Here is a 24,277-nt window from a genome sequence, read left to right as displayed (position 1 = left end):
AACTTGTATCATTCCTACATTTTGTGAAGTGCCCAACCATTTTTGGTCCCATATAAATATTTATACCTGATTTTTTTCTATGATTTTTCTATGGGAATCCTGGACCTTTAAAAACGTGAAAAGCTGAAATCATGTGTGTCCCATTTAAACTGTAACTATGGGTGACCCTGTGTCATCTTATTCATCGACTTCAAAAGGTCACATAATTGGTCAAAATCAAAGTCTGGAAAAAATATGCACTTGACTTAGTAAAAAAACAAAACAAAAAATAAAGTTGGATGTTTAGAAGACCATTAATATAAAAGACATTGGTTAACTGTTACACGCAAACAACAAGAAATCCTGTGGCACCTTATAAACTAACAGATATTTTGGAGCATGAGCTTTTGTTGGCAAAGACCTGCTTCCTCATATGCATGAATGGGGATTCCAGAGGAGGATCTAAATATACAGGCTCATGAAAAGGAGGTTGTCCCAGTCAAGAGGAAGGCCAGAGTTGACAGAGTCAATTCAGGGAGGATGTGGCCCATTATCAGCCACTAATGCGGAAGTGTGAACATCAAAATAGAAGAAATCGCTTTTGCAATTGGCCAGCCACTCCGAGTCTCTGTTCAATCCTTGGTTGATGGTGTCAAATTTGCAAATGAATTGCAGTTTTGCAGTTTCTGTTTGGAGTCTGGTTCTGAAGTTTTTTTGTTGCAGGATGGCTACTTTTAGATCTGTTACTGAGTGTCCAGAGAAAACAAAGTGTGTTCCACAGATCTTTGTATGTTGTCATTCCTAATATCTGATTTGTGTCCATTTATGCTTATACGTAGAGACTGTCCAGTTTGGCCAATGTATATGGCAGGGGGGCATTGCTAGCACATGATGGCATATTAGTTGATATGCAGATGAATGAGCCCCTTATGGTATGGTTGATGTGGTCAGGTCCTGTGATGGTGTAGCTAGTGTAGATATGTAAGCAGAGTTGGCAGCGAGGTTTGTTGCAGGGATTGGTTCCAGGTTTAGAGTTACTGTGGTGTGGTCTATAGTTGCTGGTGAGAATGTTTCAGGTTGGCGGTCTGTCTGTAGGCAGGGACTGACCTGCCTCCCAAGGTCTGTGAGAGTGAGGGTTCATTGTCCAGGATGGGTTGTAGATCACTGATGATGTAGTGGAGAGGTTTTAGCTAGGAGCTGTAGGTGATGGCCAGTGGTGTTCTGTTGTTTTCTTTGTTGGACCTGTCTTGTGGCAGGTTGCTGCTGGGTATATGCCCGGCTCTGTCAATCTGTTTCTTCACTTCCTTGGCCAGGTACTCTAGTTTCAGGAAAGCTTGGTAAAGGTGTTGTAGGTGTTTGTCTGAGGGATTGCAGCAAATGCAGTTGTACCTTAGTGCTTGGCTGTATACAATGGATCATGTGGTGTGCCCTGGATGAAGGCTGGATGCATGTAAGTAAGCATAGCAATCCATGGGTTTCCTGTTTAGGGTGGTGTTTATGTGACCATCACTTATTTGCACAGTAGTGTCCAGGAAGTGGATCTCTTGTGTGGCCTGATCCAGGCTGAGGCTGATGGTGGAGTGGAAACTGTTGAAATCACTATGGCACTCTTCAAGAGCCTCCTTCCCATGGGTCCAAATGATGAAGATGTCATCAGTGTAGCACAAGTAGAGGAGGGGCACTAGGAAGCATTGTTCCAGGTCAGCCATAAAAATGTTGGCATACTGTGGGGCCATGTGGGTGCCCATAGTTGTGCCACTGATTTGAAGGTATAGATTGCCCTCAACTCTGAAATAGCTGTGAGTGAGGACAAAGTCACCAAACTCCGCACAAATTACGCAAAATTAAGGCGCTCTCAGGAACCAAGCTTTTCTAAATACATACAGAAATACTGTATTTTTGCAAAATGCCATTCCCACCAAAGAATATAAATACACACTTCGAGCCATAATATTAGCACATCTCCACAGCTTCTGGTAGAAAGCTTCCCTCCAGTAGGAGATTTTACTTTGCAACATATTCAATATGCTGATGAGTGCAGCAATATTATTTCATTGCTTAAATATTTATGAAACCCTTGCATAATTTCCACTTTTCATTAGATTAACACTGCTGACTAATGGATTATACAACTATGTTGCTTTCTTCCACTACAAATGGCTACCATTTTATGGGAAGCTAATGCAGAATTTAAAAGGTGTGAGACACAGCTCATATGCTACATCAGTGCTATGGGATCTTCTCTGGCTACCATTTAGTTTTTGGGAGGAGTTCAAGGTGATGGTATTAAGTCTACAAAGAAGCAAACAGTCACTCCCACCCCTTCACAGACTACCTCTCTCCTGTAACAATTACTGTAGTAAGAACAAATAATAAATCCCCTTGTTGTTATCCAAAAAAGACATAGAATTTTCAAATTTACTTCATCTGTCAGAGCCTGGATTTGTTAACCTGCAGAGAGTACAATGATTTTTTTCAGATCTTTCTAGGATGGGTGATTTACACATGCTTTTAAATATTTATAGCAGGAGTAGGGAACCAACAGTCTGCAATCTGGATCTGGCCTGGATCTTCCCTGGCTACAGCTCTGGAGTCACAGGGCACCACTCCCAGTATTCAATTCACTGCAGAGTGCAGGATGTGGAGCCCCAAGCCTCCGCCAGATCCAGCCCACAACCTCTGCCTGGTGGGAGCAAGAAGTGGCGCCATGCACCACCACCATTGTTGTCCTACCACTGGCTGGGGGCACCTTGAACCCAGACTTGGCAGCACTGGGAATCATGTCAACACGAAGCGTCTCCTGCCAGGCACAACAGCCACAGACAGGGTGCCTCAGTCCCCCAGCTTAGCTTCCCCATCCATGAATAGGCACTGCAAGACACATGGCACACGCTGGCGCTAGGGGATGTCCCACACACAGGCCTCAGCAAGGGAGTGGTACCTGGGGAAGGCAGCGCCACAGGGGAGCTGTGCCAGGTAAGTGCCACCACATCACCCAGACCCCGACCTCCCACACAGATCACCACTCCTGTGCCTCCTCTCTTGCAAATCCCCAAGCTCACTCCTACACCCCCTTCCCACCCAGATCCACAACCCCAGTCCATTCCTGCACCCCCCATCCTGCCCAGCTCAGATCCCACCCCCATCTCCTGCCTGCTCCTGCACTGTACTCCCACACAGACCCACCCCATGCCCACTTCCTGGCAGCCCCCTCCCACACTGAACCCCTCATTTCCAGACCCTCCCCAAACTCTAAAGAGGACCAAAAAATCTACAAACCCAGTCCTCCCACCCCACTTTTGGGGCTGGTGTGCAAGAGGAATTAGGGGAGTGTCTTTTTGTTTTTTAGTCAGGGATCACATCAGTGAAGCAGTGCGGCTTTTGTTTTCTCACGTTTTTGCTGCAAGTTTTGGAAAATTTAATTATATAATTATTTGTAAATAAGCCTTTCCATTATTCACTCAGATTCACAAGTTGTCTAATTATATCTGTCAAAATGAGTCCTGGGGCACCTTAAAGACTAACAGATGTATTTAGACACAAGTTTTGTGGGTAACAAACACTTCATCAGATAACCAGTCAATTACATGCTTATAGCAGTTAAACATTAGAGATCTCCAATTCCTAACATTTGTATCTTTTTATCTTATTCTGGGTGATAATGAAACCAAGGGAAACATGAATAATACTGAAAAAAGGAAGTGAAAAGAGTTCATATACACACACCCTGGCTATGCCTGCACCCCTATCACCAAAGCCCAGGACTACTGACCCAGAACAAGTAAATTAAATGGACTCGTTTATTTTCATTTTCTCAGCATGAATAAACACAAGATGCAAACCAAGACTCTGCTGCTACCACCACGTGCCCTACCTAAAGTGAAGTACAAGGAATCCCACTGAAATCAACACAACTGCTTCAAGAGCTTCATGTTAAACAAGCACGTTAAATCTTTGCTCCATGGGTGCCAAAGACATAAAAGAATGAAAAACTGATCAGATCATTTCAAGATTTCAGTTCATGGCTAATATATTCAAGAGGCTTCTAAGGACACAGTTAAAGATTTAAAAAAATAAAACAGCTAATCTGGCTGCAACAGCACAGCCGCCGCCTCCCACAGCACTCCGTCCTCATCCCAACAGGTGGTTTTAGCCGGCGCCTTTCCGCCTCCAGCAAGGGATGAGAAGGGGGCTGACTCCAAAGTCCCAGGTGGCACCCAGGAGACAGGGAACCCTCACCTGCAACATCGTGACCACGTGGCAAGGGTTCAGCAGGTAGATGACCGTCCTGGTGGCGAACTTGAAGCCCACCTCCAGGCCGAAGGTGAGGCACAGGGCCACCAGCAGCAGGTTCTTGCCCAGGCTCTCCTGCTTGACCTGGGTCACTTGGCTTCCCTCCTCAGGGCCGCGCAGCAGCTGCCGCCTGATGTAGCACAGGGACACCAAGATCTCCAGGACGCCCACGGCGAGGAAGACCAGGCTCTCCAGCAGGCGCTGCCGTGGGCTGAGGAAGGCGGCGCACTCGGGGCCCCCGTTGCCCGCGAAGCTGGGATCCACCCCGCCATAGAGCCAGTCCAGCAGGTTGCCGAGGCTGTAGCGGGCCATGGCCAGGTGCCGCCTCTCCTGCTCGCCCTGGCTGTCCCGGAGCAAGGCGGGACACCAGCCCGGCCGCTGGCGGAGCATGAAAGGGGGGACCCCCGCCGGGCTGCCCCAAGCCCTGCTCCCCCCCGCTCGGCGCTGGGAACCGCCGGCCGGGTCGGCCAGTCTGCGGAAAGAGGGAACGGCTTAGCGCGGGCGGGGACCGGCAGCCCCGCCCTCAGCCGCTCCCGCAGGCGCAGGGCCGATACCTCCGTGGCCCGGCCCAGCGCCCCTGTCTACACGGCCACCGGCGAGCGCACGCAGCTGCTGCCCCGGCACCAGGGGGCGCCCACAGGCGGCTCGCAGCGCGCGCCTCTGGCGGCCCCGGCCCGGCGCAGCAACTGCGGCTCAGCGACGTCTCCCACTCGTAAACAGACATGGATGAGCCGCCCGGGATTGGCTGCGCCGGCCGCCCGCTCCGCCCCCTCCTCCGACGGCTCCAGAGTCCCGCCGCTTCCTCCTGTGTCCCGCCTACAGCTTCCTCCGCCCCCCTCCCCCCCATTTCGCTCAGCGCCTTCGGGCTCAGCCTCCTCCCTCTTCGCTCACCTCCTGTGCTCTCAAGCTCCTCCCTCGCCCCCCCTCACGCCCTCAGCCTGCTTCCTCCCCCATAGCTCAGGCGCGCACGCTTCCCTCCCCCTTTGTTCAACCCCCCTGCCCTCAGCCTCCTTCCTTCACTCATCCCTGCACCCTCCTGCCTCCTCCGCTCACCCCCTGCCTATAGCCTCCACACCTTCCTCCTCCTCCACTCACTTCCTTGTGCCCTCTCTATCCCCTCATTCTTGCCTTCCCTTTTACTCACCCCAAGAGGGGTGCTGAAACTAGGAGTGTGGGAGCACCCCGTGGCTTGAAGTGGTTTCCCTCATGTACAGCGGTCACTGTTTGTTTTGATGGCTTTCAGCCGCCTCACTAAATAAATTGTTCCAGCATCCCTAGCACAACCAGCTCCTTGCTTCTGCTGCTGTCTTCTTTGCCACTACCACCCCACGCCCTGGAACAGAGAGAGTTAAAAAAAAGGTAGATGGAGTGATTCCGTCTTGCTGTTTTCAAACCACCACCACCCAAACGGGGAAAAAGGTGGGAGTTAGTAGAGCTGTTTTCTGTATTAAATTTTGGTATAGGTGGGGCTATTTTCATCATGCCCGTAATTGTAGTTCTTGTTGAATCAATTCAACAAAAACACAACTGCCATGAGAAGGACCAATTGCTATTGCCAGTACCTCCAGAGTAAAGAGTAGTAGGTGTAGCAGCCTGTTACTGAACCTGCTGCAGTATTAAAGGCCAAAATCTTAAAAAGGGGCTTTAATTTGCCCCCCACTGTTTCAATATATTCAGAGTGCTTACAACCATTAAGAGCAACTTTTGTATACTCAGACAGCATTGACTCATTCTCTATATACTCTATACACATATTCTACTTTTACTCAGTATATGTGCCCTGAATTGAGTGCATGCATTAGCACTCCAAGTCATTATGGATACAAAGTTCTATGCATACAAACCAAACACCCGTTTTACAAAATGGATTATAAAAACCAGCAAAAGCCAATGCAGTCTGGCTTGTAATTGTCTGGTGTACCTATAATACATGTATATATAATTTTGCTGCCATAGGAAAGAAGTATTAAAGTAGAATTGTGGAGTTAAAGGGGTGCTGTCAAGCTTGGTAGGACTTCTAATGAACATACCTGGACAACTGTCACATACATTAGACCTTTCCTCAGCAATTCCACTCACTGCATGCGGTGATCTGAACTAATCCTTTCTGTCAAACTCAAATTGAAGATAACTGTTACTAAAGGCATATTTTGCTGCAGACAAGCTTGTACTATGTGTCTCATTGTAGTGTGTGTTCATCAGTTATATATTGTAATGTAACAGTAAGGCCCCATCTTTAATTGCCAGCATCAGGTACATTTAATTTTCCAAATAATTACAAAAGCAAATTGCCACAGACAAGGACTTGTAAATGAGACCACTTTATTGTAGTTGTTCCTGGATGCCACAGATTCCAGTTCTACCATGGGCGAGCTATTTACTCAGTCTGCTTCAGTGTCCCCTCTCCCACCATTAAAATAAGGAGGGAGTTATTTACCTAAACCCTTTTTTAAGTTTGGTTGAAAAAAAAAAACACACTATGGCTGTGTCTCACTTGTATTCCTCTTTTGAAAGAGGCATGCAAATGAGGGAAATCAAAATGCAAATGAGGTGCAGATATACCTATCTGGTGCCTCATTTGCTTACTCTTCTTTCGAAAGAGCTTCTTTCGAAATAAGAAAAGCAGTGTAGACGCAGCTCTTTCAAAAGTAAACCCCATCTTTGAAAGAACTCTTCTTCCCTTATTTTATGGGAAGAAGGGTTCTTTCAAAAATGGGGCTTACTTGAGAAAGAGCCGCATCTACACTGCTTTTCTTCTTTTGAAATAAGCTCTTTCGAAAGAAGAATATGCAAATGAGACACCAGATATGTAAATATGCACCTCATTTGTATTTTCAATTTCCCTCATTTGCATGCTTCTTTCGAAAGAGGAATGCAAGTGTAGACACAGCCTATGAGTTTATCGAGTCAACTGTGAACAAAATACAAGACTACGAGGAGAAGTTCATTTGTTGTTTCACAAGTTATATTTGATACTTCTGTTAGATATTGTTCCTCAGATACAGCTGACTTCTGCTGTTGGGGTTTATGGAACAAATAGTATAGTACAAATAGTATTCATATCTCTAAATTTGCTTGCAATTTCAGAACTAAAGGTGAAAATAATATACGTTTTACTTCCTTTTTATTAAATCTTTTTCCTGTTTCTCTATAACTAAATGTGCACATCACATGAAATAGCAGTATCAGATTTGTTTTCCTTTTTTGCTCAGACCTTCTTGAATTCAGGCTGATGGTGCAGGGGATGAGAAGGACACATGGATCCAGGAAGGCACCAGCACAATGTATGACTAAGATATAGAGGTTTAGGTAAGAAGAGATAAAAGTATTGAACAAAATATATATTTTTCCCTTCCATGCCCCATCCCTCTGCCTAAGCCTTCCCAGACGCCTACCTCTTAGGGCTGAAGTTGTGGAATGACAAGGTGGGGGAAATAGGTGGATATTAATGTTACAGAACCTGTTCTCACTTTCGGGTGACATTGTTAACAAACAGCAGGCATCATTATCGCCTGCAAATTGCAAACAAACTTATTTGTCTGACCAGACTTGTGGGCACCAAAGTTTTACATTGTTTATTAGTGCATATTATTTTGTGCATACTTCTACATGTAGAAGTTCAGCTTTCATGATGAAAAAATAATAGTACAATACTTGTTTGAGGTACATTGAAATACAGTTTTGGGTTTTGATGCATATATTTCTAAGAAATATAAAGTCAGCACTGTACACTTTGCATTCTGTATTCTAACAGAGCATGCTGGAAAATGTAGAAATCCAAAAATAAAATTATATTCTAATTGTGCAATTAATTTTAATTGCTTGACAGCCCTAAGAATTATTGAATTGTGAATTGGCACTACAGTGTAAAATTATTGCCACAATTATACTGTGAAACAAAGCTTCAAACATTAAACAATTTTGCAGTTGATTTTCAGTTAAAACAAACTTTTTAAACAAAAAGGCAAATGTATTTTATTGCAATAATTATTCTTTGAGAGAAGGAGAATGTTTTAATGCTATTCATTTTCTTGTTTTCCTTGCATTACCACTTGTGGAATGCTTTTGGAAATACTGTATTGGGTACACTGCTTCATTTAGCAGCATAGAAAGTGCAGAGGAAATATGCTGTTGCTCTCCTGTCTTTGAAAGGCTAAGATGCTCTTTGAAGGCTTCTGTGTTTGTGAGGCCAAAGGGACGTTTTTATGTTTGGAGAGATTTCTAACAAGATGGCCACTTTTTCAAACTGAAAAATTAGAGTCCAGTAGCAATGGACAAAACTCTCACTTTTATTATTATGAAATAAGAAAGGGACTTTTGCAAAAGATTAAGTTAATTATATGAATAAATCCTGGGATCTATTAAGAGCTCATCTTACACATTATCGAAATTAAATGAATTACAGACTTCTTTCTAAAACCAAAGATTTCAGCAAAAATTGTTATTTTTTTGGTGGAATGTACTGGTCTAAGAAGCGTTTGCCACTGTGTCCTCAAACATGCAAGCTACTGCTGCTTGAATATATTGTGACCTGTCAGACTTCAGGTAGGTCTCATAGTCAGCTGTGAGAGCTCATCTAAGTATTCCTGTAATGCAGTATGGCAACTGATTAATAGATAGCTGATATATAGTTATATAACTGATACCTTGGAAAGCATAAGCACATTTTAAAACAAAATACTGATCCCTAAAGAGCAGGTTCATTCTATTGAACTGTCAGTGACTTCAGTGGGATTTGACTCAGGCCCAATCTACTGCTGATGTGCATGATGCTCTAATAAATCAGAACACATGGTTCCTTCCCTCTGGTGTTTACAGTTGATTGCACATACAGTCAATCCACCTGTCTGCAAGACAGTCAGCCTTCCCTGTTTCCCCTCTGCCTTTCATCGTGTAGCTTATCACTTTCCTGAGAGCCACAGTAAACAGATATCTCCTATGTCAATAGTTGACTTGATCACCTAAAGGCAATAAATTGCTATGTGTGGGATGTTTGCTCACATGGCTGAGGCCTGTGAATAGCTGGCATGGAACTGCTGGTCTGTCTGTCAATGGCTCAGTTTACTGTATTCCTCAGACACCTACCATAGTTTAAAAAAAAAAAAAAAAAGTGGTCCTGTAGCACCTTAAAAACTAGCAATGTTATTTATTTGGTAATGAGCTTTTGTAGGTAAGACCCACTTCTTCAAATTCTGTAGTAGAAACACTGTACCATAGTGAGATCTAAATTTAATCTGTTAAGAAATGTAAGACACAGGCTTTTAAAAGGATAATTTATATAACTGTCTTCCCTCCCAAAAATACAGAGGATTACTTTCTGCTCCTACTAAGTTAGTTATAAGTCTACCATTAACTCTAGGGAGAAAAGGCCAATTCTGACAACAGGAACATATTGTCATACAAATACAATGAACAACTGTCAGGGTTTGAATAGGAATGCTCTCTCTCTCCCTCTCTCTCTCCCTCTCTCAGGGAAATCTTCTTTAGCACCCCAGTTCAGCAAGCAACTGCCTAAAGATCCATCCCTATTTAGCAAAGTATTACATATGTCCCTTTTGCATGGTCAATTGCAATAACAGCAAAGTATTGAAGTATATGATTAACTTTAAGCCTCTGCTCAAGTCCCACTGAAGTGCTCTACTTGGAAGGCAGCTATACAAGGCAGTAACCTAGTTCAGTCAGGGAAAACAGCAGAAGTGATGGCTCACAGACTGCTGTGGAACCAAAGGTACCAGAGTGGAACATCCTGCTAGCCCACAGGACCTGGAACTCAGGGAGGCCAGAGGGTTCATTTCCTAGATGAACCCAGTGACCCCAGCAGCCTGCAACCACTGACCCCAGACAACAGGATAAGAAGGGCCTCAGAGGACGGGAGGAAGTGATACCTTCCTTCTGGTTATCACAGAGTGTTGTGGTTGGATTCTCCTGAACCAGCTGGAGGGAGACACCTTCTGCAAGCAAGGCACTAGGGTAGTCCTGAAGTGGCATTTGCTACTGACTAAGGCGTCTACACTGCAAGATAAATTAGAATTTAAGGCAATTAGCTTGATATTATCACTTGACTGTCTTCACTTTAAATACTATTAGCTTGATTTAGAGATTACAATATCATTGTTACCTGATGGGTATACCATCATGCTCGAATTCAAAAGTTCAATTACAGGCCAGTGTGGAAGTGCCACATCTTAAAATCGAATTTATTAGCCTCCAGAGATGTCCCGTATGTAACCCACAGTGCCCCTCAGTGTTCTGCTCTGGCTGCTGCTCTCCAGGTGCGCCAGAGTTAGGTAACAAGAACACTGTGAATTTCAAAGCAAGAGCACCAAGCCTGTGGCTCTGGGCTCATGTTTGTGTGAGAGCCTGGGAAATGTCTGTCTTCCTTTGCTATTAGCACTGTGAGTGCATCTACCCATTACAAATATCCTCTGCAGGGAGTTCGTAGTTCTGTCTCTGCATTTGGTATTTTCTTCTGCGCTTCCTGGTGCCAGCCACTGCCCTACCGCACCACATGGCAACAAGGCTGTTGTGAGAGTTGTGCTTGCATAAGATGCTGAGAAACTTCTTCTCAGTGGTTTACATTTGTGAGTGAACCCCCTCTCCCCCACAGGCACCACACAGTCAGGTCTTTCCCGCACTCAGCCACATCACATGGGTAGCCCCTGACCCAATAAAAAGATGTGCCTGCTGTTCAGTACTGACCATGCTACCAAGCAGCACCATGTCCTAGCTTGTGTGCATTTAGGGCTCCAAGGGTGGAAAAGAATTTCAGGGACTTGCAGATGCCAGGAGAAAGTCTCCCCCCGGCGACTAAGATATTCAGGGCTTGCAGCCACTGGGGGGGGATGTCTGCTCCCTCCCCCACCCCCCGCAGCTAAGATAGTCAGGAGGACTACTTCAGCTACATGAACATTCCAACCAGCTCTGCAGCCACAGACCACAGCACCCTACCCCCATCAAAAATATTTTCAGGAGCTTGTTGTGCATTGCAGACACCTGTTGTTTTGATGTTTCTGTTATAAAATCTTTTTGCTAACATTTCCTATCTGTCTTCATGCTTTGACTCCCTCAGAAACACAGCGGGGAAGGCTAGTTGAGATTCCTGTTTCCATTATAAGTTCAGTGTATGATACTTAACTGCCATCACCCATGTTCGCAATGTCTGTGTAATGAAGAAGGAAGTAAAAAATGTCTTTTCCTAGACTTTTCTATCCTCTTTCTTCTAACTTTGAGAATACAGTTCAGGTCCCAGTATTATTTTCAGGGATCAGATGCAATCATGGGACAGGGAACACTCAGTGGATGGCCAGTTGAGAACACAGCCTGTGCACAGAAGCCTTATAATGCACCAGAAAGCCAAAGACTCTCCCCTCAGCAACTCTCCTTTTTCAAAAACTTTCCTATCTTCTCTTTCTTCAAGCTTTTCAGGGTCCCTGTGTTATTTTCAGGGAGTGGATACAATCACGGAAGTGGGGACGCTCAGTGGATGGTCAGTTGAGAATTCAGACAGAAGAAAGACATTCTTTTTTGCCATCTCTGTGGATGTCCTACTTTTCCTTCCTTCCAATGGGAAGAATGGATGTTTGCTTACGACGGGAGGAGAATGAGGAAAATGTAATGTGGGAAGAGGATCTCAAAGACCAGTGAGCATACCCAGAATGCAACAGGGAAGAGGGAACTGTGGGACAGGTTCCTACAATGCACTACTGGAACAGTCCATGTTTGCTAATTGAGTGTGGCAGTAATAAGTCAACTTTGTGAGGAGCACGTGGGGAGGTGAGGATGGTCAATTCAAACTTATAAATTCCAGAATTACAAAATCGATATTAACAAATTTGAACTTATCTCCTAGTGTAGATGCAGCCTGTCTTGCTGCCCTGATTGCATAGGGCGTTTGCTACTGATTAGGGTGAGGGTCTCACAGGACCGTGGGGTGGGGAGAAAAAGGACCATGGGATTCCCAGTCCCTTTACAGAGTAATTTTACTTTATCCTTTAAATCACTAATTTACTCCTCTGTATCTAGCTAACCCAATGGATACTCAATTTTTCCTTTCATTCACAAAAAACTGCACCTGTCTTCATGGAATGTTTTTCTTAAACATTTAGAAAAAATTACGGAAATTTATGGAAAAGTTATAAAAAAGTACAGTTGCTTCAGAAACTGAAAGAAACTTAACCAGTAGGCCAAATTCATCCATGGTGTAACTATTCACAGTGGAATTAGCCCAAGTGATTTCTTTTTAATAATGCTATCCTGCCTAGACACAAAGAACGGAATCCCAGTACTTCTGACTCCTGGGCTACAAGGTACAAGTTCATAGACAAAGCAATAAAATAATGTTTAATGAGTAACAGTTTAGTATAAGCCCTTAACTGATGGAAAGCCAGAACACATGATTAATTTTAATCCATGATTTAACATAAGGCAAAAATAGCTTTTGAAAATAAAGAAGTCTATCCTAAGTGTTTCTGAACCATTTATTTACAGGAACAAGTCAGTTTAAAAAATCAAAAAATAATAAGGTGGACCTACCCACCCCGCCTCAGTATATTGAAGCTGACCCATCCTCCAAAGGGTAGGGAGACAAAGAAGTGTAATTTATCCCTATTTTGCAGATGTGAAAGGCAGCACAGATAGATGTATTGACTTGCCCACAGTCACATATGTGTACAGCACAGCCAGAAACTGAACTCAGTGCAGTGCCTTAACCACAAACTATCCTTTTGCATAGTGTTCCTACCTCTTGTTTTCCTCTCATCTTCCCTGTCTCCTCCTCTCTGGTTTTTCTTCCTTATCCATTCCACATATCTTGAAGAATGTATGCCTGGAAGATTCACCATTCACAAGAGACAAACCACTTAAGTGGGTAGCTGATGTAGTGTTCAGTGATCACTCCCGTCTTAAGGAGCCTGCAGGAGATTTCCTTTATTAAGTATTTGTTTCCAACAAGATGAGCCTTAAAAAATACCCTGCCCAGACTCCGTGTCTAGAAAGCTCAGACTTAGCTGGTACCTTATGTTTCCTGTATACCTCAGCTAAAACCAGGGGAGTGGGCCTCTCACTGATGCAAATGGCGACAACTTTTGAGGTAAGAAGGAAATTGGTGGCTAACTAAGGGTGGTACTTAGCATAGTATCAGAGCCTGAAATGTGCCTGGAAACAGTTACAATGCTGAGATTTTGCCTACAGAACATGAGTGTATTCAACTTGTCAAAATAGACAAAAAAGGAGCTGACAGAAAACAGCAGGAATTGGAGGACTCTGGTAAAAAACTAAAGGCACAACCTAGATAATTTCCCACTGACTTCAGTGGCCTTCAGATCAAGCCTTAAATGCATAGAAGTACATGCACTATGAAATGATAGTATTTGCGGGTGAAAGCTTCCATTAAACACAAGCCAATGTAGCACATGTAAAATATGCTACTTATATGTACATGTACAAACTTGTACAAATGGAAGCTTGGCTGAAGTCTCCCTGTAGCTCATTGTTTCTGTTCTCATGTGTCTCTTCTGCTGGTTGAGTGTGGCTAGCTGGTTTGAACAATAAATATATTTTCAGAATAACATGGGTAGTTGGCTATAGCAGTAGAACTGGTTGAGCACCACAGTTCTGTTCTGAAGGATGATCTTTAGTATAGTGTCTGAAATGTGCCTGTAAACAGCTACAATGCTAAGACTTTGTGGACAGAACAATAATGTATTCAACTTGTCAAAACAAAAAAAAGCAGTCCTGTAGCACCTGAAAGACTATCAGTATTATTTATTTGGTGACGAGCTTTTATGGGACATACCCACTTCTGATATCAGTTATTCTCTAGATCTGAAGAAGTGGGTCAGTCCCACAAAAGCTAATAAATAATATTGTTAGTCTTTAAGGTGCTACAGGACTGGTTGTTTTGTTTTGTTTTGCGAAGATACAGACTAACACAGCTACCTCTCTGAGAGTATTCCACCTATGTGTGTACCTATAAAAACTCGGGAGTCCTTCCTTAAAGCAGTAGCATTTCTATTGTCTGGAAAATGCTGGGATTTGTATCTTAGTGGAATTAAATAAACTCTGGACCCTTTCCTCTCTGATGACATCCTGCCTGCTTTCACTACATGGCAATCAAAAAGCTCTAGGCATTTATGGGGCACAGTAATGACAGGTAAACTGTACATTTCAAAATTAGGAACGTTGAGGCCCTGCTCTAAATTGGTTTAATCGAAGGCAAGGCTTGAGAACTGTCTTCACTGCAACTTGCACCATGCTCTCCAATCTGTTTTGCTTTTATTTTTGGGTGATCATGCAGCACCCAGGTTGAAGTCCTACCAAACAGGTATGTAAGCAGTCTGGGTAAATTCTTTGCTCTTTCTCTTGTCCCTAAAATACCTGAGTCTGTAACCAAAGGTGTGAGAGTTGGCAGATGCAATGGCCCTGCAAACAACAATGTGCAGTTGCCAGCAGCCTGCAGATTGTGAATCCATGACCAATGTTGTTTTACTCTTTGGGCTTGTCTACACTACCACCTTCCTTCGAAGGACGGATGGTAATTAGGGTGTTGGGAGTTTACTAATGAACTGCTGCTGTGCATAAGCAGCACTTCATTAAGCAAATTTCCCCCCGCAGCAATTTCGAAATTTAAAACTTTGAAATACCGGCACGCGTCTAGCTGCAGCTCACCCGTTTGAAGTACCGGCATGCATCTAGCTGCGGCTCACCCGCTGGTACTTCAAAGTGCTGGGGCAACTTCAAAGTCCCGTTACTCAAACTGGCGGGTGAGCCACAGCTAGATGGTGTGCCGGCACTTTGAAGTTTAAAACTTCAAAGTTGCTACAGGGGTGGGGGGGGAGTTTGCTTAATGAAGTGCTGCCTATGCACAGCAGCACTTCATTAGTAAACTCCCAACACCCTAATTACCATCCTTCCTTCAAAGGAAGGTGATAGTGTAGACAAGCCCTTTGTGTTTTGTCATCATAGGTAGGGTAAAAAAACTAGTCAATGCAGGAGAACACAAAAGTCAAACTTATGTTACTTCAGTGAGAAATAACAGACCTACATCTAAGACTCAAAACTCTTTTCATGTAAGAAAATAACTATGAATATTTCTATTCATGTTAATTTTTTATATTTTTCCTTAACAAAATATTGAGATTTAAATGCCTCTCTAAGGCAAAGTTTCTTCAGCCTTGCAGTCCATAGATAGCCATCTGTTTATTAGAGCCAGAGTCATATTGAGGGAAGAGAAAAAAATTATGGTGATTTATTTCTTAGCTTTGCCTATACAGGTAATACCCACTAGTGGTACCAAAAAGAGATGCTGCTTTTAGCAGGTCTTAATATACCTCTTCATTCTCAATGCTATGATCTGCAATGAAAGTCAATAGCGTTGGTGTTCATATTAGCATTAGTGTGGTAGATGTGAAGCTTTGGAAGCATGGAAAATTTTAAAGGCTATAATTCTGAGATGTGCCAGATGCTATGAGCACACCAAATAGTCAGGCATTTCTATCAATGAGTGTTACAGATCTTTTGTGGTCCTGGTTTGCTGGGCAGGTCTCCTGTGACAGGTGAAATCATGACAGTGTGATTAATGAAAAGTCCCAATGCCAGTTATGCAGACACCCACCCTTTGAAGCAGCAGTTGTTAGGGTTATGGGCCTTGACTGGTTTTACCTGTTTCAAAAGGCCAACTGAAATGAAGGATCCCAAACCACTATGATCTGACAGCCCTCACTTGAGCTAAGAAAGGATACATGGTTTTGATCAAGAACAAGAAATACTACTTGAAGGTTTTGAAGGCATTTGGGAACGTATCCAAGTCTGTCTGTGGAAGATGGACAATATATGTATCAGAGAGGTAGCTGTGTTAGTCTGTAGCTTTGAAAACAAGAAGTCTTGTGGCACCTTATAGACTAACATATTTTGGAGCATAAGCTTTCGTGGGCAGAGACATGCTTCATCAGATGCATGAGTGGGGGTGGTGGTTTCAGAGGGGTATTTAAAGATTGGGGTCCCAGTAAAAGGGAGGGCCAGAGCTGACAAGGTCTATTCAGCAAGGTGGAAATGGCCCAGTATCGATAGTACTTATCAAAAGAGGAAAAAACAAGTTAGATCAGACAGGGGGATGTGAGCCTTCATCAGAGTCTAATGGGGAGATATTAACTCCCAGGGCAGAGAAGCTGATTTTGTAAGCTGCGAGCCACTCCCAGTCTCTGTTTAATCCTTGGTTAATGGAGTCAAATTTGCAAATGAATTGCAGCTCAGAGATTTTTCTCTCCATTTGATTTTTGAAATTTCTTTGTTTCAGAACTGTCACCCTTAAATCTGCCACTGAGTGTTCAGGGAGATTGAAGTGTTCACCCACTGGCTTCCGTACATTACCATTCCTAATGTCTGATTTATGTCCATTTATTCTTTTATGGAGAGAGTGTCCAGTCTGGCCAATGTAAATTGCAGTGGGGCATTGCTGGCATATGATGGCATATATTAGTATATATATATTAGTGGTAGCATATATATATTATATATATATTAGTAGATGTGCAGGTAAAGGAGCCCCTGGTGGTATAGTTTATGTTAGGTCCTGTGATGATGTCACTGGTATAGATATGAGAGCAGAGTTGGCAGTGAGGGCTGTTGCAGGGGCTAGTTCCAGGCCTAGAGTCACTGGTTTGTGATTTGTAATAGCTGGTGAGGATTTGTTTAAGGTTGGTAGGCTGTCTGTAGGCGAGGACAGGCCTGCCTCCCAAGGTCTGTGAGAGTGAAAGATCATTGTTCAGGATGGGTTGCAGATCACTGATGACGTGTTGGAGAGGCCTTAGGTGGGGGCTGTATGTGATGGTCAGTGGTGTTCTCTTGTTTTCTTTGCGAGGCCTGTTTTGTTGCAGGTGGCTTCTGGGTACCCGTCTGGCTCTATCAGTCTGTTTCCTCACTTCGTTTGGTGGGTATTGTAGTTTGAGGAACGCTTGGTAAAGGTCTTGTAGATGTTTGTCTCTGTCTGATTGGTCAGAGCAAATACAGTTGTACCTTAGTGCCTGGCTGTGAACAAAGGATTGTGTAGTATGCCTTGGATGGAAGCTGGAGGCATGTAGATAAGCATAGCGGTCCATGGGTTTTCGGTATACAGTGGTATTTATGTGACCAAAGCTATCTGCACAGTAGTGTCCAGGAAGTGAATTTATTGCGTGGACTGGTCCACGCTAAAGTTGATGGTGGGGTGGAAACTATTGAAATCACAGTGGAACTCTTCAAGAGCTTCCTTCCTATGGGTCCAGATGATGAAGATGTCATCAATGTAGCATAGGTAGAGGAGGGGCGCTAGGGGACAAGAACTGAGAAAGCATTGTTCCAGGTCAGCCATAAAAATGTTGGCATACTGTGGGGCCATGCGAGTGCCCATAGCAGTGCCACTGATTTGAAGGTATAATTTGTCCCCACATCTGAAATAGTTGTGGGTGAGGACAAAGTCACAAAGCTCCGCCACCATTTGTGCCTCGGTCTCATCAGGAATAATGTTCCTAACAGCTTGGAGTCCATCTTCATGTGGGATATTGGTGTAAAGGGCCTCTACATCCATGGTGGCCCGGATGGTGTTTTCACGAAGGTCACCAAGGGATTGTAGTTTCCTGAGGAAGTCAGTGGTATCTCAAAGAAAGCTGGGGGTGCTGGTAGCATTGGGTCTAAGTAGAGAGTCCATATATCCAGACAATCCTATGGTGAGGGTGCCACTGCCTGAGATGATGGGGCGTCTGGGATTTCCAGGTTTATGGCTGTTAGGTAGCAGGTAGAATAAACCTGGTTTGGGTTCAAGGGGTATGTCTGTATAAATCTGTTCCTGTGTTTTTATAGGGAAGGTTTTGAGCAGATGCTGTAGTTTCTTTGTGTATTCTTCAGTGGGATCCTCGGACAGAGGCCTGTAGAATGTGGTATTGGAGAGTTGCCTGGCATCCTCCTTTTGGTAGTCTGTCCTATTCATGATGACAACAGCGCCTCCTTTGTCGGCCTCTTGGATGACAATGTCAGAGTTGTTTCTGAGGCTGTTGATGGCATTGCGTTCTGCACGCTTGAGGTTATGGGGTAAGCAATGCCACTTTTCCACAATTTCTGTCCGTGCACGCTGATGGAAGCATTCTATGTTTAGGTCCAGTTTGTCATTTCGACCATCAGGGGCAGTCCATGAGGAATTCTTTTTCTTGTACCGTAGGTGGGAGTGTGCCTGTGGGTCAGTGCGCTGTTCTGTGTCATGTTGGAAGTATTCCTTGAGTCGTGGATGGTGAAAGAAGGCTTCCAGATCACCACAGAACTGTATCAAGTTTGTGAGGGTGGTGGGGCAGAAAGACAGTCCTCGAGAAAGGGCAGATTCTTCTTCCGGGCTGAGTGTGAAGGTGGATAGATTGACAATATTGCTGGGGGAGTTAGGGGTACCACTACTGTAGCCCAATATATGGTAAGATTAGCATGAGGAAAGACTAACAGGTTTTCTTCTGTCCCAAATGTAGGTATGAAGCTTTGTGAAGGTTGGCTGATCACTGGTAAAAATTGCCACAGACCCTAGAAGGCGATAGAACTACAGGTACTACTAGATTAAGATGTGACCTGCTAGGATAAGTATATTGAGATGTGAGGGTGCTACACACAAGCCTAGAACTCTGTTCTACAGGGAGAGGACTGCAGGTTCATGCTCATGGAGAGATGGCAGTCTGAGACCTACAGGGATGCCCTTTGGGAGACCACCCCAGTCCACTTAATCCTAGAACTAGGACAGTCTCCAGTGCAAATACTTCGGTGTGAATACTCACAGTTTCTGAGCTACCACAGCTTGTGTGTGTCAAGATTTCTGCAACCTCACGCAAATATTGCTGCATTGTTTTAAAGCTGGTTCACATTTGGAAGGTTACTTTTGCCACCAGAACAACTCAAAGGTTATTCCCTCTTCCTTTTGGCTAAGCCATAATGTGTGAGCCCAGTGCAACTTTGCCCAGGCCATCATAAATCCAGTTCTAAAGGGATTCTGTATTAATCATTCTGATGTTATGCACCTTAAGTAATTGACAAAGTACATTTGTTTAATAGAAGAAAAAATGCGTTTACTCAACTGAAAATCCCAGAAAATAGCATACTTGCAGATTTCCTCAAATGTAGACTCATTAGCATGTATCTTCTAGGAAGAAGAGTTGTTCCATTTATTCATATTTCTGTCAGCTAATGTAGCAAGAACACACACCAGGGAGTATAAAAATAATTAAACGTCAACTCAAAGCATCCAAAACAGATGCTTAAAAAAGTATCTCAAATCCTCATGTTTTTAAATCAGTGAACTGAAGGTTTAGTATTAAAGCAGCAAGTGAATCTTTTTAGATCACAGTTTGTGAACCAGCTTTCAGTGGAGCAAAATTAATGTCACTTGTTTCCTTAGGTTAAATTAGTTTTCCTGCCTACAAGAACACCATAGCATTGATACAAACAAACAAAAAAATTGGCTGCAGAAGAAAAAGGTAACAAACATCCGTTATGTTTAAACAGAAAATCCTGGTTTATATTTCCTCTGGAGCCTCACCATTCTGCCCATACTAAAACAAATGAGCAAAATAGTTTTCAGTGACACATTTGCAATTTCCAGGACACTTTTGGGAACTAGAAACTGTTTTGTAGGTCCATATGATAAACACTTTAGGAGCTGTATCAAATTTCCAGCATATCAGGCAAGTACTATAATTCAGATGAGTATGGAGAACTCAAATCTAGTAAAAGAACCAAAAATGCTACCTTTAAATAATTAAACATTTTTAAAGTGCTCATAACAACAATATGTAGGTGCCAGTAAAATGAATTTAAAGACCTCAAGAACCAAACAAGATAAAGAAGGGAATCTCAAGGTAAAGAAGAGTAAGACTCTATGCTCCTCTCTAATATTAGAGAGAACTGATTACGGTTCTGAGCCTCAGTCCTGCAAATACATTTAACTTTTAGCTTGAGTAGTTCCATTGACCTCAGATGGATTACTCATATGCTTCAGTATGCATATAAGTGTTTGCAGGATTGGAGTCTTGGGAGGTTTGTTCCTTTGAATAAGTCTGATACTAGCCTTAGTCAGTGAGAAGCAAAACACCTCACTGACATGGTCCTCAATTAAAACAAAACAACAAAAGCACTCCACTACTCTCATGCCCCTTGCACACCAGCCCCAGAGCCTAGAGGGGCCAGGTCTAGTTGTTTTTGTGCCCCCCAGGTTCTGGGGCAGGACTAAAAATGAGGGGGGTCAGTGTGGGAGCAGGCTGCCAGGAGACAGGCTTGGGTTGTAGGGTCTGGGCAAGAGAGTGCAGGACCAGGCTGAGGAGTCTGCACAGGTGGGAGGGAGGGTGCAGGACTGATTATGGGTCAGTGACCCTCAACCCAAAAAAGGTTCACCACCCATACCATAAAGTTACAGTTACACTGGTTTCCATTAAAGTCTTTATGTTTTGCTTTTGGACATTGATAATACAGGTTGAAACTCTCTTGTCCAGCAATCTCATCAGGCAACACACATGGTCCGGCTCAACCACAGATGTTGAGAAGAGAAGGCCTACACACCAGATAGCCCCAGCTGCCCCAGATGGTCTAGCTGGTGGGATGCTCCCTTATGGCAGGGAGCCCTGCTGCTAGGAGCCCCACCTGTCCTGTGGCTGGGAGGAGTCTGGGTGAGGGAAGGAAGAAGACCCTGGTCAGGGTCAGAGATCCCTGCTATCAGTCCCACAGCAAAGAGTCCAGCTTGGCCATGAATGCCTGCCAGCAATCCCACAGCAGCAGGGAACCAGATTTCTGCCAGGATAGGAGCCCCCTATCTGAGGAAGAGAAACATGCTGGACAGCGAGCCACCAAATAAACTGAGAGGAGATTCGACCCCTGTACGTTGGCCGACCCTATTTAGTTGTATAGTCTACTACAGGATTACTTTATAACTATTGAAGGGACATGGATACAATATACAGCTAGTGCAGCACCTTTGTGAGCAATGCACAAAAGGAACCAGTTAGTTGTGTGTCAGACATGCACAGCCCCCTTTTAATGAGGAATGAACATGAGGGGCAGATTGGCTACACTGCCCTGACTCTACCCACTGCTCTAGTGCAGCATAGGAGGTGATGCCATAGCAGACTGATGACTAAACTGGCTCCTAGCCTGGCACAAGTCAGAGCTCCCCAGGAGTAACCATAACCTAGGCTAGAAGAGAACTGGGCAGAGTTCTGCTCTACAGTGTTTCAAAAATGACAGGCACACAGCTTTACCCTGAGAAGGGAGGAGCAGTGGCTGGGCTCAGAGGCCAGCTTTCTTCCAGCAGAGACATCTTCTCCAGCCACTTAAGGTGACAGTGCCAGTTCTACATCCCCAAAGAGGCCTTAAAAAATCTGATCCTAAATGTTTTGACAAGAGCATTGGCTCAGGGCATTCTTTTGTTAGAAACTGCTTGGGATTTATACAGTAGATATCCAAAAACACTGCTTAGCACAAGGAGCACACAAGCAAAAAATTATCTCAACCAAGTTGCTAAGCAAGAGTGATGCCTGAAATTGCTTATCAGTCAATGAGAGCATTTATTCTGACAATTAACTGTCTTGTGTTTCATTAATTGCTGACACTGATGGGAGACTTCTATAAAGCCAGTCTGATCTGATCAGACTAGCTTTCCTGCTCATGAAATCCAATTAGGCACCTTTGTAAAATAGTGGCTATTTTATTCCAAATATAAATTAGCCAGGTACCATAAATTTTATGACACTAATAACCAAAACATGCTCGACACCATACAAGAAGACCCAATCCCTGCTTTGAGTAGCTTACAGATGAAAAGAGAGGTAGCAACAATAAACAGCAAAGGACAGACATATGACTATATAGAGATGTAATCACTTGCTGAGTATCAGGCCAGGGGTTGCTTTGTAGGTAGTCTGCCCATGGCTGCCCATCGGGGAAGTTCTTTAGCCTTTTCTGTGGCTCTCAGCATCCCTTTCTGGCGCTTGTTTGACATCAAATGAAGTTCTGTGCAGGCCTCAGAGTATTTAATCACAAAATAATTCAAACATTTCTCAATGAGCCCCTAAACATAAGATCGACCCTCATAAGTCAAACGTCATACTTAGCTCCAATTCTCCAGCTGCGATCTGAACTCCCATTGGTTGCTCTCCCTGAGGGGACACACCCATAGCCCCAGGGTAACAGTCAACCTTCTCAGTTCACCTTCCCACACATCCATGGGACTTTGATATCAGATCGCCCAAGCTCATCTTGTAAATAGGGCTGGCTTAGCCCAGGGCTGTTACAGATTATCTCAGAGACTTGAAGGATCTCCTAAAGACTAACATTGGTTCAAGCTGGAGGAATTGCTCTTGTAATCCCTGTAAGATCAACGTGACTCTTGGAAATGTTTATTCTTGAAGGGGATCAGAATAAGTGCTCTCTATCATCAGTCCCGCTGTGGGTTTTGAGACGGAACCTCCTTCCAGTGAAAGCAATGGTAAAAGTTCATTGACTTCAGTGGGATCCAGAGATGAAAGAAAGGTGGTGTGAACCAGTGCGCTGCGCCAGTTAGAGCCAGCTGGGGTGCTCAGCTGCATAAGGAGGTGCAACACGCTCCCAGGGCTCTGCTACAGGCTGGTGTGCTAAGCAGCAGGCAACCAGTCAGGTGAAAGGTGCTAGCTGAGGGTGCCCCATGCCCTAGTTTGAGACTGCCCAAGACCCTACTTCCACAGTTTCCTATTGATACTGCTTATTGCTTGCTGTTCTCCCTCCATTACTGTCAGCGAGTGGAAAGAGAGGACAGCACACAGTAGCCCCCACATTCCTCCCCCTCCTGGCTGGTACATGGAGGAGCAGAGGAGTGAGTGATCCACACTCTGAGCTTTCCTCTTGCTCCTCCACAGTGATGGAAGGGGAACAGCAAGTAACAAGCAGCAGTAGAAAGTGCCCACCCTGCCCTCCTTAGAGTGCCCCTGTCCTTGCCCAACATGGCCCCGCCTGCTGCCTTGATTCCTGCACCCCCAACACACGCCAGCCCCCTTTCCTAACCTCCTGCACACCCTAACGCCCTGTCCTGAACCACCCACACTCCATCCCATACTTAAATTTTTTACAATTACAAGTATTGTCATATCGTGCTTCCTGCCCCCGCCCCCCACCCGGGCATTACAACAGTACCAGTAAGAAATTTAAGTTACTTTCACACCGATGGGAACAGGATTAGGCTCTTTAGCACAAAGAATTCAAGATACTAAAATACATTTCAACTGGAACAAGGATAAAGATGGAAATTTCTCCAAGGAAAAAAAAGGGGCCAGGACTAACTAATAAAAGAATGTGATAAAGTGCTTCCGCATAGGATGCATCTGGTCTTTTCTGTCTTGACCTCATAAGTGTGACTTGTTAAACTTAAGACAAAAGAAGCAACTTTGTCTTCTTAAGAACAACCAGGCAAAGCAAGGAAGACTGAAGACTAAATAACTGATCAAGGACTCCGCTGACCAGCCCATTCACAGACCTGGAATCATACAGCCATCAATAATGCAGCCCGGTTTACAGTAGATTAGACCAAATTTAGGTAACTTAGTATCAGAGGGGTATCCGTGTTAGTCTGTAGCTGCAAAAACCATGAGAACTAGTCTGTAGCTACAAAAACTATGTGGCTCCTCAGAAGCTAACAGATTTTTTTTGGAGCATAAGCTTTTGTGCGTATCTGACAAAGTGGGTCTTTGCCCATGAAAGCTTATACTCCAAAAAATCTGTTAGCCTGTAAGGTGCCATAGGACTTATTGTTTTTAGGTGTCTTAGATTGATTTTATAAGCAATCAGTCCACATTACAGGGTCTGGTCTGCCGCCTTTACAGGCTCCTAAGGTCAATTTTTGTATTTCTGCTTTTCGAGAGGAGTAATGCCAAAATCAACCCAATACCAGAGACAGGCAAATGGGTCAAACAACCAATCCAAGGGTTCACATTTGCTAAATGGGCTGGCATGTGACATGGCATTGGTAGACTGGAGTCCCATC

At 44.1% G+C, this 24,277-nt stretch overlaps 1 protein-coding gene across 1 annotated transcript in view; it reads right to left on the bottom strand.

Annotated features, from left to right (window-relative positions):
• TMEM164 (transmembrane protein 164) overlaps positions 1-5,047 on the bottom strand; it is an 89,985-nt gene extending 84,938 nt beyond the window's left edge. The window contains exon 1 of the mRNA XM_075007451.1: positions 4,219-5,047. Within this exon, the coding sequence (XP_074863552.1) occupies positions 4,219-4,662 (444 nt within the window). The 5' untranslated portion in view covers positions 4,663-5,047. The remainder of the gene's footprint in view (positions 1-4,218) is intronic.
• Between the last annotated feature and the right edge of the window lie 19,230 nt (positions 5,048-24,277).

This window comes from Carettochelys insculpta, chromosome 13 (assembly GCF_033958435.1).
Source record: "Carettochelys insculpta isolate YL-2023 chromosome 13, ASM3395843v1, whole genome shotgun sequence".
Lineage (NCBI taxonomy): Eukaryota > Metazoa > Chordata > Testudines > Carettochelyidae > Carettochelys > Carettochelys insculpta.
Note: the sequence above shows the minus strand (reverse complement) of the source record. Positions and strands in the feature narration are given on the sequence as shown.